This window comes from Indicator indicator, chromosome 2 (assembly GCF_027791375.1).
Source record: "Indicator indicator isolate 239-I01 chromosome 2, UM_Iind_1.1, whole genome shotgun sequence".
In the NCBI taxonomy this organism is placed as follows: domain Eukaryota; kingdom Metazoa; phylum Chordata; class Aves; order Piciformes; family Indicatoridae; genus Indicator; species Indicator indicator.
This window is the reverse complement of record NC_072011.1, coordinates 24,885,477-24,901,369: the sequence shown is the minus strand read 5'-3', so window position 1 is coordinate 24,901,369 and position 15,893 is coordinate 24,885,477. Positions and strand designations below refer to the sequence as shown.

The 15,893-nt window shown below is 39.2% G+C and overlaps 1 protein-coding gene across 1 annotated transcript in view; it reads left to right on the top strand.

The window, feature by feature from the left end:
* Positions 1–15,893, top strand: part of PRKN (parkin RBR E3 ubiquitin protein ligase) — a 634,620-nt gene that overhangs the window by 225,142 nt on the left and 393,585 nt on the right. Inside the window, exon 6 of the mRNA XM_054396652.1 lies at positions 12,930–13,045. Within this exon, the coding sequence (XP_054252627.1) occupies positions 12,930–13,045 (116 nt within the window). The remainder of the gene's footprint in view (positions 1–12,929; positions 13,046–15,893) is intronic.

The following is a 15,893-nucleotide window of genomic DNA, read 5'->3' as shown; positions in this document are numbered from 1 at the left end:
ACATTCAAAGTCAACTGAGAAGAAAAATGAGAAATACAATATGACTTTCAGTTACTTGGCACATTTGGATTGCAACTGTTACTGATGAACAGAAAAGAAATTTGGGAAAATTCAGAAAAGAAATATTTCTGCCCCAGATTGGTGCTTGCCTAAAAAATGTAGTAATACTTTTGAATGTTAACTACCTCCCTGCCCCATCCTTCACACGGGTCAAAGTTGATGTATTCAGAGACAAAGAACACTGACAATCTCTGTTAAGAGTTAGCAAACGATACTCTTCCTAAACAGCTTTTATCATGAATATCAGACCATTCTTTTTCTTAGCCAGAGGCATTTTAAGAAGGGCAATGGAGTTGGTGAGAAAGTAGATATTAGAGAGATTCTTATTTTTCCTACATTTTTAATGCTGCTTTTGTCTCTTGCCAAATTAAATAAATATATACTTCTTACAGGCATTGAAATTTGATATATTAGCACTTTGTTGTAATTCTTTATATCAAAGGATATTTCAATGTATCTTTGAGGTCAGCTTAATTATCAGCACTATATAAACTAAGGCTTCCAATATAAATATTTGACCTCTCCTAGTTTTTCTCCTTGCATTCTATAAAGGCATTTCTTTCAAAGTTTATGCTTTTCACAACATCCATGAACTGCTGTACTGTCCTTTTATTGCGTGTTCTACAGCTGAGATCCTGTGGATTTGAAGGTGTAAATTTGTGTAGAAATATATAGAAAATATATCAGGGTTGGTAACATCCCATTCATTCTGACTATTCTGATTCCATTCTGAATGTGTAGGTCTGAGATCAGGTTCTGAGATTTTAACAAGATCTTTTCTTTCAAATAAATAAATTACTTAAGATTTTTTTTTTTTTTTAATGGCAAAGAAATGTCTGAGTGTAGTGGTTATCCTTTTGAAAGATTCATGTAAGTATTCATATATGGATGGAAAAAGTGACCAACAACTTTAATCTTAGCATTGTAATATTAAAAAAATCAATGCCAAAGACTGTCAAATCCACTATCAATAACTTTGATTATTGTCCTGCTTAATCTTAATAGAGAATTAGCAATGAATCACATGCATTATTCTACTTTTTGCAGTAATTGGTTTATACATTTCTTTAACACTGGAAAAGTACATCAGGTGTTGCATGCTGCATCTTGAGTGCTGATCTGACAATATGCACATATCCTTGCCCTCAAAATGAGTTAAGAATGTCTTTGTAACCACTGAGGCAGTCTGTGGGAGGTGTGTTTATCAATCGTTTGCCTAGGAGGTGATCCAGTTAGCCATGCATAAGGGGCAGATGCATTTCCCAGTTGAGGGAAGCCAGCAACCCTTTGGAAGAATGTTCACATTATTGATATCACAATCAAACATCAAGTTCATGAATCAAAGGAAATCCACAGAGAGAAGGTTTGATTTTGACTGGAATCTCAAGTAGGAAAGAAATACTGAACAGAGATCATCTTAAAAGAGAATAGTGCCAATGACAGGGGCAAAACCTAAGGTTAGTTTCTCAGGTACAGGTGTTGCAAAAAGAGTTCCAGATTAATTCCAAACATAAAAGAAACAGAAGATTTTGCTTGTCTGAAATATAGGTACCTATAGGAGTGCTTTTAAAATTTATGTATTGTTTTTCACTCCAAACCAAATTACATTGCAAAGATTTGAATTACAGTTAATTTTCATCCTGTGATCATAGCAGCTATTTAGATCTCAGAGTCATTGCTTAGTAAAACCAAAACATGCAGAGTAGCATTCACCAGTTGGTACTAGGTGGTGCTCATAATGCTCAATGCCTGATTTGACTTTCTTGCTAATGTCTCCTGAGCTACATAGGGGAATTGGGAAGTTGGGACAGCACACCACTATTTTGAGGAAAATGTCTTCCAGTAACTAGAACTAGTCAGAATACTGTTGACTCACAGAATAAAGTGGAGCAGTTTTAAATATATAATGCATTCATGAGTCTGTCATAAAATCACTAGAGATTTGTTTGCTGTAATCTCTAAGAGTTTTTCATTGACTGTACAGCTTTCCTCATATTGACTAGCCAGTGTAATTAAAACAGCTATTCTAATGTTTTTTACTTACCTAACTTTACAAGCAGTGGCCATTCCACATGGGAACTGTTGTGTTTCACAGATAGTTTTTGGTTTGGTTTTGGTTTTCACCACAGAGATATGTCTATGGCCTAGAAATTCACTGCTTGCAGTTCTGCTGGGGTGTGGGAACCTTTAAGTGTCTGTGCTCAGAGTTGAATCCAGTATTTCCCAGAACATTCCAAAGAAATATTTGATTCCGCAGCATTTCTGAAGTGCATTTGTTTCAATTTGTCCTCAGACCCACTGAGTATCTACTTATTTTTTTCACTTGGAAAAGGAAATGAAGCATTACTACTAGCGTGTGCCACAATGATATTAAAGTTTTCTCTCATTTAGGGGAATAAGTAAGATGATCCAGGAGAAAGGAGATTTAAGAGTGCTGATAATCTGAAAAATGAAAACTATACCTTCAATGGCTTAAGACATTAATACATGGCTTTACCTATCAGTCCTAAACGAGCACACATGTGGGTAATTCAGGGGAATTACCAGGAGCTCCCCACCTTGTTCTCTGGCTTATTAAGAAAAGGGAATAAGAAACGCAAAGGCTGAGCTTTCTTAGAATTTTTTACCTATTTACACAGCAATAGATGAGAAGCAGAGATATGAACCTGTATTTTCATTGTCTATCAGCTGAGGCACAGGCTATCTTGGTACTTGTTGCAAAAACCCAGTGTTTTTCTGGCAGTCCAGTAAACCGAGCTGGGGAACATGTATTGAAAGGGTTAGTTTTTTCCTGGGCCTTATTCTTTCTTAGATCCTGACTTCCCACTGGTTGTTTCTGTGTGACTTCGATATTTTGCTTACGTTGGTTATTTGACCATATAGAAGACAATTCACGTAGCAGCAGTTAGGGGTATGTAAACTCCTGCTTTGTTTGAAAAAACAGGATTTAGGGACAGATTTTTTTGGTAAAATATCAACAAAGATTTTTCTTTTTTTGATAAATTTGAGCATTTTCTTCTTGACTTTCCTAAAAGGTAGCTAACACTATGCATATTTGAACTTTTTCTTCTCCCTTGCACTTTTTGTGATGTGTGACACCAAAAGTGATAACAAGAACGAGGAATATCACAAAGTATGCAAGAACATGCTTCCTTCTCTGAATAACGATCTTTCAGATATGCTGCTAAAAAAGAAAACATTTGTAGTGTTAAATAGAATGTTCACAATTTCATGGGACCTATGCCTTGAGGCAAGAAATTGATCTAGAGGTATTCACTGCAGTAGAAGGTGACCAGAAAACTTCACACTTTCAGAACTAAGAAAAGCACTAAATTTTGTCTCTGCTTTTGCAGTAATTTCTTGATGTCCTTATTCATTGCTAAATAGAAACAGTTAACACACAAAAATGCATTAGTCAAACTCTTGTACCAAATGAGAACATAAGTGCAGAAAGGATTTCTTTATTGGTCAGATAGCTATGTAGACTGCGTGCGTTTTTGTCCATCCCTTTTATGTTGTTCTCGAAGGCTTTATTACAAGGTTAATATTCTGTAAAGTGTTGTCTCATATAGCATAATGTGTTAGGCATATGACATTTTCATGTCAGCCCTAAAAGGTAACAACTGCTCACATGAGTGTGCAGTGTGACAGTCTGTGGCAAAATTAGAGAGTTAGTCCTAAACTGACTGTCTTCAAGGTCTCTACACCTGTTTGGAGATTAATCTTGGAACATATATGATTTAGATTAAACAATCCTTCCTTAGGCTATCACACACGGGGTGAAAGACTAAATAAAATAATAGCTCAATGTACTTGCTTGGTAAATACTTACGCGCTGTTTATTTGTGCCATGTGTAAAAGTATGCCACAAATATTTTTTTGCGACTGGAAAGCTAATTGACCTCATGGACTGTAAAAGCCTTCAAACAATTGTAATGTATATTAATATGGAAAAAAACCCCAGTCAAATAACAGATCACAGGATCACAGGATGTTAAGGGTTGGAAGGGACCTCCAAAAATCGAGTCCAACCCCCCTGCCAGAGCAGGACCATGGAATCTAGCACAGATTGCACAGGAATGCATCCAGATGGGTCTTGAAAGTCTCCAGAGGAGACTCCACAACCTCCCTGAGCAGCCTGTTCCAGTGCTCTGTGACCCTCACCTTGAAGAAGTTCCCCTTCATGTTGAGGTGGAACCTCCTGTGCTGTAGTTTATATCTATTACCCCTAGACCTATCACAGAGTGCAATGGAGAAGAGCCTGTCCCCTCCCTCTTGACACCCAGCCCTCAGATATTTATAAACATTTATCAAATCCTCCCTCAGTCTTCTTTTCCCAGACTAAAAAGCCCCAGGGCTCTCAGCCTCTCCTTACAGGGCAGTGCTCCAATCCCTTAATCATCCTGACAGCTCTCCGTTGGACTCTCTCCAGCAGATCCTTGTCCCTCTTGAACTGGGTAACCCAAAACTGGACACAATATTCCAGGTGAGGTCTCAGCAGGGCAGATTTGAGGGGGAGGAGAACCTCCCTCAATCTGCAGTACACACTCCTCTTAATGCACCCCAGGATCCCATTGGCCTTGGCCACAAGGGCACATTACTGACCCATGGATAACTTGTTATCCACCAGGACTCCCAGGTCCTTCTCCATGGGGCTGCTCTCCAGCAGATCACCTCCTAACCTGTACTGGTGCAGTTTATTATTCCTTCCCAGATGCAGGACTCTGCACTTATCCTTGTTGAACCTCATTAGGTTCCTCTCTGATCAGCTCTCCAGTCTGCCCAGGTCTTGCTGAATGGCCACACAGCCTTCGGGTATGTCATCCAAGGCTCCCAGTTTGGTATCATCAGTAAACTTGCTGAGCAGACTCTCTGTCCCCTCATCAATGTCTTTGATGAAGATATTGAACAGGACCAGACCCAGCACTGATCCCACGGGGACTCCACTAATTGCAGCTTTCCATTGACCACCACTCATTGGACTCTATTTTGTAACCAGTTCCTAATCCATCTCACTCTCTGTTCTTCTATCCCACACTTCCTGAGCTTGCTCACAAGGATATTATGGGAGACAGTATCAAAAGCCTTACTACGGTCAAGGTAGACTACATCCATTAGTCTCCCTGCATCTACCCATTCAGTTACAACATCATAGAACACTATCAGATTAGTCAAGCAGGATTTCCCCTTGGTAAATCCATGCTGACTGCTCCTGATCATCATATTCTCTTCCAGGTGCCTAGAGATGACCTCCAGAATGAGCTGTTCCCTCATTTTTTCCAGGGATGGAGGTGAAGCTCACTGGTCTAGAGTTTCCTGGAACCTCTTTCTTGCCCTTTTTGAAGACTGGGTTGACACTGGCTTTCCTCCAGTCCTCAGGCACCTCTCCAATCTGCCAGGATTTTGTAAAAATGATGGAGAGTGGTAAAGTGACAACATTAGGCAGCTCTCTCATCACTCTTGGGTACATCTCATCAGGCCCCATGGACCTGTGAATATTCAGTTTATGTAGCTGATCCCTAACCCCGTCTTCATTGACTAGTGAGAAGTCCTCCCTCCTCCAGTGTGGTGGGTTGGAAATTCCCCCCACCCCCAACATTAACTTTACCAGAGCAGCTTGTCCAGTCTTTCCATTAACCACTGCCTATCTGCAACTGCCTGTGACTTCCTCATCACTAGAATCAGACTCTATCTCCCTTGCTGCTTACATGAGCCCTCTTATGCCACCTTCTATGCCTAAAGCAAACAGCTACACATCGGTCTCGGTACAGTGCTATCAGAGGGCATAATATTATTATTACAAATAGCAAATTCAAGCATAGCAAGTAAATCATTTTAGAATCCCAGTTGCTGAGAAAGCTCTCCAAACCAGGAATGGTGAACTCATAAATCTCAGCAGGAACAGTTACAGTTGCATTATTGTATTTCCCTAATCCAATAAATCCCAGGCAGTAATCACTGAAACTTTTTAACTTGTATTTAAACCAAAGGAACAGCTTATATGCTAAATTACTACCTAATTTATCAATCGTCGCAGAAACATGCCATTTATAAATCACTACAGTCAAGACAGGGTGTATCAGATGCCACAAGACCCAAAACAGCTTCATTTTGCTTCCTCAGTCTGAGCAGGAATTAATAAAGCAATTGCCCTGCGTTGGTTGCCAATAATTTTTGTAATGTGGTGGGTTGGAAATTCCCTTTCCAACATTAACTTTACCAGTCTAGCTCAGTTTTGGAGCAAATAGAGCTATATTTACAAGCAAAACTACAGTCTACAATGGAATGCAATGAATATATACAAATATACAGTATTTACAATATTTACAGGTATTTACAATGAACAAAACAGCACAAAACACTCCCTAGCCAAAAAGAGACCAGGAAAGCCCCGCTGCCTCCTGCTCCCAGCAAGAAGAGAGCAGACACTCTGCACTGCACTGCCCAACAGAACTGAACATTTTTATGAGAACTAAATCTTAAGGGAGCTATCACTCCAATACAGTTGTTTAGAATAATCATTATTTTTCCTTTTTACACCCAATAGTGATTTATTTACATTTTTACTACTTTCTGCTCAAGATCTGTGAAAATTTTTTAAAGGCATAGCCTAAAACCATCACACTCTTCATCCAGGGTCTGGACTTCATAGGGGAGTTCAGTCTTAGGAGTAAAGACTGAAGCAAAGAAGGCATTCAGCAACTCTGCCTTCTCAGGTATCAGGGCTTCCACCTCAGTCAGCACCTTCGCTATTCTTCCTTTTCCTACTGATATATTTGAAGAAGCCCTTCTTGTTCTCTTTTCCTTCCTTTGCCAGTTTTAGTTCCAAGAGGGCTTTGGCCTTCCTTGTTGCCTTCCTACGTGCCCTGGCAACTATTCTATAGTTCTGCCAAGTGACAAGTCCCTTCTTCCATGAACTGTAAGTATCTTTCTTCCATGAGATTTCCTTCTGAAGCTCCTTGCTTATCCGTGCAGGTCTCCTGGCACATCTGCCCTATTTTTTACTCAAGGGAACACACCTATCTTGGGCTTGGAGGAAGTGGCATTTAAAAATTATCCACCTTTCTTGGTCTCCTTTACCCTCCAGGTGTCTTAGCCCATGGGATTCCTGCAAGTATATCTCTGAGGAGTACAAAGTTAGCCCTGTAGAAGTCCAGGGTTGTAATCCTACTTACTGCCCTGCTTCCACCTTGTCATGATCACTGTTACCAAGGCTGTTCCCAACCTTAATGTCCCCGACCAGTCCTTCTTTATTAGTTAATAAAAGGTCCAGCAGTGCACCTCTCCTTGTTTGCTCCTCCACTACCTGCATCAAGAAGTTATCATTGACACACTGCAAGAGCCTTTTGGACTGGCTGTGCCTGGCTGTGTGGGTTTGCAAGCAAATGTCATGGTGATTGATGTCACCCATGGGTACCAAGGAGCGTGTTCTATAGGCTACCTCCAGTTGACTATAGAAGGCCTCATCCACATCTTCTGCTTGATTTGGTGATCTATAATAGACCTCCACAACATTTTTCATTTACCTTTCCACATCCCTTAGTTCTTACCCATAAGCTTTCCACCTGTTCTACCTCCCACCCTGGGTGAAACTTGACATGTTCCAGTTGCTCTCACGTATAGACAGCAACACCACCACCTTGCCTTGTTGGTCTATCTTTTCTGAACAGTTCGTAACCATCCATGACAGCACTCTAGTTGTGGGAGCTGTCCTACCATGTTTCAGTGATTCCAATTATATCATAGTCATGCAGCCTAACATAGATCTCCAACTCCTCCTCCTTATTCCCTATGCTCCTTCCATTTGTATATAAGCATTTCAGAGAGGGATTTAATCCATTAGTGGCTGTCCAGCCACTTCTGGTCACCTCCATGGCCACCAACCTACCAGAAAGCCCTGCATGTGCTGGTGTTTCCTTGTTGGCTCTTACATCTTTCCCAACACATGGCTCGTTATCCCCTATCTCCCCTGAAGAGCAGTGGGGCTGACATACCACCTCTCAAGCATCCCAAGCTTGTTTCTACCAAGCCTGTTTTTTCCCTTTCCCCCCTTCAAATCTAGTTTAAAGCTTGATTAGTGAGCCCAGCCAACCCCTGTAATATAAACCTTCTCTCCCTTTGAGAGAGATCCACCCCTCTGCTGCCAGCAGATCTGGCAGCATATAAGGTGACCCATGGTCAAAAAACCCAAAGTCCTATTGGAGTCACCGGGCTCAAAGCCAAGATTTGATCTGGTGAGTCTTCCTCAGTCTTTCTGGGTTTGTCCCTGGAATTGGGAGGATAGAAGAGAACACTACCTGTGCTCCCACTCCCTTGACCAGTTGACCCAGGGCCCTGAAGTCTCTTTTGATAGCCCTCAGCTTCCTTTTTTCAAAGTCATCATTACCGATCTTAAAGGTTAATAATGGGTAATAATCTGTGGGCTGTACGAGGGTAGGAAGCCTTCTTATTACATCCTTAACCTGGGCCCTGGGGAGACAGTGGACTTCCCTTTGAAGTGGATCAGGTCTGCATATTGGGCCTTCTGTTCCCATCAGAAGGGACTCACCTGTAGAAATTACTCTTTTTTTTTTTTTTGATAGAACATGTTTGTATGCTAGGCCTTGGCTTTCTTAGTCTTGGGAATACTTCCAAGACAGATGGTTCATCTTTTTCATTGTCATACCTGTTCTACAAGGGCACCTGGGGGGTTGGGGGAATAACTGAAGCCACACTCCTGCCATGTTGGACAGCAATGTGTTGCCACTCCCCCCTCTTGAGGGGGAGTGGGGAGGTGTCCAAGGAAGGAATTTGTTTGCTGCCTTGACCATGGAGTTTCTTCCACTCCCTCCTTTCCCTTAGGTTACTGTCTTCAGTCTGGAGGGGGAAGGCTACAGGGGGTATTTGCTGTTCAGTATTATTTAATAGGTGTTGTTGACTCTTCTTCAGGGCAGTCAGAGCCTGGCTCCACCAGTGCATCTTGTCCTCAGCTTCCCTAATGCTCCTAAGCCTATCAACTTCATCTTTCAATCTGTCAACCTTGTTCTGAAGTTCTGCTCTGCTGCACAGCTGAGTAGAAATTCTACCTGCTCGCAGCGTGCACAACTCCCCGTTACCAAGGAGAGACTGAGGCATTCACTACAGCCAGTGACCTGAACCGTTGCATCCTCCTGTGGATGCTCTGTCTGGGTACCCACGTCTATCTTGGCTGGCATCAGAAGCATGATCTTCTTCTGCCAGGTGGAGACCATTATATTTTGACTGAGATGGTGAAAAGTAATTAATTTTTAAATTTCAACTTTTTTTTAGATATATCTATTCTGCCTGACTGCTGTCTATGTTTTACCCAGCCTACCACTAAGGCTTCTGCACTCTGTCACTCAACCCAGCACACACTGCCTGCTGTGATCCAGTGAGGGAGCTCTCCCGCTGTATTGAGTTCTTGCAGTTTTTTGTGCTCTCTCTGCATTTAAATTTCCTGTGGTTGACCCCTAGGTACATCACCCTCCCGGCAGGCACACAAGAGAACGACCCTGCTGGCCCTCACTGTCTGTTCAGGTCTACCTGGCCCAGTAAAGCCCCAAAAAGAAACCAAAACAAAGCCCCGTTCAGCTAGAGTTCACCACACCTGATCCTGGAGTCGCTCTCTTGCTGTATGGTGGAAGTGCAGTCCGCTCTATGCCAGAACTGTTACACACTTTTTCAGGTTCCAGTCTCTCCATGTATTTCTGGTCTCCCATCGCAGCATTGATGTCTCAGGCCTACAGACATAGACTATTGTATTGATTTTGTAGAACTGTGCATTGTGTGGGTTGACATCTTTTGGTTTTGCAGGAGTGAAGATTTTAAAAGTGGGTTAGTTTCACTGTACTGCTAGTCTCAAACATTATAAATGACTTTTTTATTCTTTCATCTTGAACATTCCTTTTGAGCAAACAACGTAATCTTGAAGGATATTTTTTTCTATAATTTTAATGATCCCTCAGTTCTGTTTGCGTTTAATATTAAGATACCCTGTTCTTTAATTGCAGTGTACTCAAGCAGGAAGCCTTTCAATTAATATTTTTGGAAAGTGGCAATATTTTCCTTTGTTATTTCAAGCAGTGTTTTCACATTCCATAGTGTTCTCCATTCAGCAACACCAAAGCACATCATAAATATAATTAATAGAGGAATTTTCTTTAAGCAGTTTTTGGGCTGATAAACAAGAGTATTACGAAGTAATTTTTCTAAAGTTGCAGATAAAATATTTTGAGAATATATCATAGAACTCGATGGGTTTTTTTGGTTGGTTGGTTGATTTTGGTGTGTTTTTTCTTTTGTTTTTGTTTTTGTTCTCTGAGTTGTAGGCAATATTCCAGAAATCTTAGAGTATGGAATAAGAAATATATCACTTTTCCCCCCTCTTCCTTCTTCATTAAGCAGCTTTCACAACAAAAAGTATAGCTGTTGTCAAGTATTATCAGAAACAATTAGAATCATCAAATACTCTTTAGGAAAAAAATAATCTAAACCTATTTCAAGTTAGAGCTTACTTCTTTTATTACTCTCTTATTGCTTGTAACCCAAAGAAAGTTTTATTATAGTGGGTAAGTAATTTTTCGCAAAATTATTTTTCTTTTGTATGTTTCCTTGGCCATAGTTTACGTGTTCTGGAATAATGAGTTGGCAATATTCTCTTAGCTGTGTTCAAAAAGTGTACCAGAGCAAAGAGATAATTTCAAGACTTCTCCTGCACTGAAATAAATCCTGCTTACCATTTAATTCAAATGAAAGTAAAATAAAATTAAAAGGGAAAGAAAATCCAATCTCCAAAACCCATTAGGAAACAATACAAGGATTAATCGATATATTTTAAAGGTTGAAAATAAATTAAAATTACAGATTGTATAAGGTGTTACTGTACTCCAGATGAATGTGTAGTTCCATTTGCTTGTTCTTGACTGCTGAAATGCTTCAAGCTGAGCTGATATTTAAAAGCTGCGTGTGTAACTGGATCTTGAATGAGAGAGAAAACAAAAAGTTGAAAATCTTCTCTAAGGATAACTTTAAGCATATTTTATTGCTTGGGATGACTTTCTGATGTTATGAAACAGGATGGAAAGATTATTTAGCTATTAAAAATGTTACCTCTAGGTAAATATGTACAGGTGACTACTTCAAAAGTTTTATGTATAATTACTTGGTTTAAAAAATAGGCTTACCTTTAAACTCTACACTTACCCTTTAGTTCTCTTATGTTGCTCTATCACATTTCAGCCAATGTCTCCTTATAGGGGAATGTAAATATTTTATTTTGTGTTGAATTTATTGCATATGTCAGTGCTTCTATGAGAAGCAGGATTGACTAAGCTAGGAGGAAGGTTATATTAATACTTCTCATATCCCAGTTACCAGATTCCATCTTAGAAATGTTAACTGCATAGCACTGTATTTGTCTCATGTAGAAATTATACAACATATCTAAATGATCACTAATGAGGAAAAAAAAAAGCAACAAACCCGTAATTGGCAGCTGTTTAACAGCTGAAGAACTCCTTACTGCAACGCTCAAGGCATTGAGAAAGTAAGAGCTATTTCTGGACTGATTTTAGTGCAGCATTTTATTAAATCTCAGTGCAAGGCTGTATCAAGGAGAAAGTGATTTTGTATTAACAAAATTAATTTTACTCAGCGACACTCATTCTCCTTATATTCATATACTAATAAGCACTGAAATATGTGGCCAGATAGTCTAGCTAGGAATTGGGGGGGTAACACTAGGAAATGCCACTTCACCAATCTTTTTCAAGGCTTTTGGATCATTCTCAATGTCAGGTTTTGGATGTGACTTCAGGATCATAAAGAAGTTGACAGTGAGTGTAATTGTATTTCCTTCATCCTATCCAATTTTCTTTAGGAAATGCTACTGGTTTATTCAGTCTTTGTGTCTTTTTCTCTCCCTGCGGTTTATTCATTTTTTATCCTTTTCAGGAGTTATTTATTATGTTTTCCCCAGTCTGGATATCCTGAAAATCATCTATATTCTTAATATCTTGATGCCATCAACACCTGCCATTCTTTGTTACTTTCTTGTTATCATTTCTTCTGATGCTTTTATACCCCTACTTTCCAATTTACACTTTGTTTATACCAGTTTAATGTTTGCTTTACAAACCTCCAGAGTTTGATACTGGAAAAAAAGTCTGGTATGAACAAAGAAATGGCAAACTGTAATCTGTGGCTCATATTGCAAAGCACATCTTCTGTCTGCTTGTATTTACCTAATGCATAGAGCGATTTGGACATTTAAAGCAATCTCTTATAACAAAACCTTATCAAAGTACAGCATGATTGGTTTGGCTTTCCTTGGGGTGCAATGAAAGAAAACAACAAAACACACAGTTGTGTAAAGCATATTATTCTAATGAAAGCAGTCTAAGAGGCTATATAGAGTGGTATAGACTAAGGCAACCTATTTGCAGCAAAATATAATATGTAATTGCAAATGTAACTTGTGTCCCAAAAGAACTCAAGCTTCTCTTCAATGTGATGGTAAAATTTTATTGTATAGTTTTCCAACATCATGAAAGCAAGGCTAGACTACTAATTTTGAGCTAAAATGAGCTGTATTCTGGAGTTCAGAAAATGGTAACATCTGTTACCAAAAAAAAAAAAAAAAAAATACACAAACAGATATTTTCTTTGTTATGGAAATCACTGAACAAAATAAGCACCCAGAGTGATTTTTTTGCAAGGGATTCCTTGTAAACCTTTCCTAATGATTCTCCTCCTTTTCTGTTGGCAGTAGTGATTTATCTGTTGTCTCAAATGTCAGTTAGCCTAAGATAAAGAGAGGACATGAGTGGCAGGTATGTAATCTTCTCTTTATCTCTCCTCCAATGTTGCAGGAGTTTTACTTTAAATGTGGAGCACACCCAACCACTGACAGTGAAACATCTGTGGCTCTGAACCTCATTACAACAAACACTCGCTGTATCACATGTATAACATGCACAGATGTTAGGTAAGTACAACGAAGTGTCAAAGATGCACAGACTCAGTGCTTGTCACTTTCAAAGGGCTTTTTTTCCTCTGCTTGTTTTCCATTTTAAACACTTTTTTTTTTCTCGTTATGGTTGAAAATGGAGCACGTTTTCAGGTGTATTCTTTGTTTTGCTGATAGGACTACAATTCATATTTTTATACCTTGAGTTGCAGGTGGGAATTTGACTCTGTAGAGCTGTGCTGTTAATCCCTATTTAGTAGCTAATGAAAGCCTGATTTTGAGGGGGACAGACTGTTCCTGTGGAAAGAAATTTTTTGGTGCTTGTGTTATAAATCAAAGTAAAGTTTCTTATTATGCATCTGTTCTTATGTTCTTGTATTGCAGTTTTACATACTATAATCCATTTTACTGCATGGTATTTGGGCACATGCATTTGAGAATACCATTACTTGCAAATGCATAGATTAAAAATCAATTGCCCAAGAAAGACAACTACTGTTGTTGTGAAGAATTTCCTGAAACACATTTATCTACTGATTAGGAGATGTTTTGAGCTGGAACCTCCAAACTAATAACACCAGGTTATACACTCTTAAGTATTGCTATTGATTGGTCGGCATTTTGGAATAGAGGAAAGAATTTAGAAAAGTCTTACAGGTTAGCAGGGATTCTGAATGAAACTGTTATAAGTTATCTTTTGGGGGAAGAAAAACTGGATTCCTAGAAGTAATTGAAAATAGTAGGTGGTTGTTTTGTTTCTATCTCAGACCTAGTAGAGTTACATTATGTTGTGACTGCGTGCTACTGCACTGATCACAGCTCAATGGCTGCTGACAGTACTTGGCTCAAGAAAATTAGTCTTAGGTAAAGATGAAAAATAATTGTGCATTGAAGAGAAGGTGGTGTCCATCGTTTTGCATATATGCAGAGTTTATAGCATTGCAGTGTGTCTCTTTCAGAGACTACCTTGCAGGAAGTATGTGCTGAATTACTTAGCTTGTCCCCAGTGATGAGTATGCAACAGCATTAACCTCTCTGTAATTAGAAAGAATATGAAGTTTCCATTCTTTTCCCAATTGGGAAAATCGATATGTTGAAATTTTCCTGAATTGATGTATTCAGCACAGACTTATTCAAATATATTCATTAAGGTGGTTTGTTTTGTTTTGTTGGGTTTTTTTTGTTTTGTTTTGGTTTGGGTTTTTTTTGGTTGGTTGGGTGGGTTTTATTTTTTAACTCTGTCTTATGGCAAAATCCCAAAGAAAGGAAAGATGTAAGACTTAATTTTCCAGATTTGTTTAGCTAAACTGTTCCCAGAAGTAACTATTGGCTTCCTATACTTTGTTAGTCAAATTTAGTGGGATTATTTATTGACAAAACCATATCAATTCTCATTAATTTCAATTAAGGCATAAAATAACTATGGGAGACATGAGTTTCAGTAGACTTTTAGCTCAGCACAAAATCTAGAAATATTTATTTATGAATAATCTTATTGGATTTCTACACTTACCAGGTAAGAATGACACATCTTCCTGTTGGCTTTGGGCTGTTCCAATTGTTTTTAGCGCACAGGACCCCTCCTGAGATGCCATTAAGTGACCTTAAAGAACAACTGTGGGGTTTGTGTGGTTGAGCATTTGACAAGGCACTAGAAATTCCAAGTTGTGTATGATGAGGACAGCAGGTATTTTGAAGTTACCCATGCACATAACAAGTCTTTCAGTCTTTATTTTCTATAGCAGTTCAACTGTTCATAAGCAGGTATATCTTCTATTATGGTACATACAGATATGTTTTAGAGAATGAAAGTTCATTCTAGTTTTCTAAATGGCTAATGGATTTTGTTTAATCAAGCAAGATTTCTGAAGCCTGTGGTATGAGAAGAGAATTAGGTGGTATATATTGTAAGAACAGTCTGCAGAGCAGTTGTATCCCCTTCAATCTCCAAAAGGTCAGGGGAATACTCTTCTGACACAGTATGTTTTGTAGGCCATGGAATGAATTGTTTGGCAGGAGGTACTGAAATCGATTATCCTAAGTGGAGTACTCCAGCAGGCTTCTTGCAGGTTTAAAGGTTGTAAACATACTAATATGTTTATATAGCCAGAATTTGATTTGCCATATTTTGTAGAACTATACATGCAGATTTCTTTTCTCCTTCATCAAGTGATGCAGTGAAATGATTAAGAGGATATTGTCTTTTCTGCCTTATTGTATTACTTCATAAGATTTTGTGGGTGATCTCTGTTTTCCTACACACCTTCTAATCTCCTTCCACCCATGAGCAGTTCTTTTGTATTGTACAAGATGAAATCACAGCATGAAGCAGGCAATATTAGTTCCTCCTCTCTTTCATGGTTAACTAGTGTGAAACTGCTACACCTTGACTCTGCCTGAGTGCAGGTAGCAATGTTCCTTACATGAAAATATATACCAAAGAGAACTGAAGTTATAGGTTTTGGTCAAAAGAGAGAAATTGAACTCTGTGCTGATTGATAGGGTGTGTCTTCTGGAAAGCACTGATTTTGGCTGCATCCCCTGTGGTGTATTTACAGAGCTGGCTTCTAGTACAGGTAAAAGGCCAAATACGTGTCTGTCAAATTGATCCCTTGATATTTTGCAGCAGGGGTGCAGACTAAACTTAAAAGTGGCTAGTTCTCCTGTCACTGGGCAAAAGGAATTATGTAGCTTGCTGCAGTGCAGATCCTAGTATGAGTCTGTACTGCTGAATGAAGAAGGGCCAACAGCTGATCCCAAGCCAAATGGCAATCACTGACAGATAATCCTACACAGTACTGTGATAGGTAGGCTGGCTCTTTGACACAGCTAGCTTGGGATAGACTTGAAGCTGAAATGCAAAGGC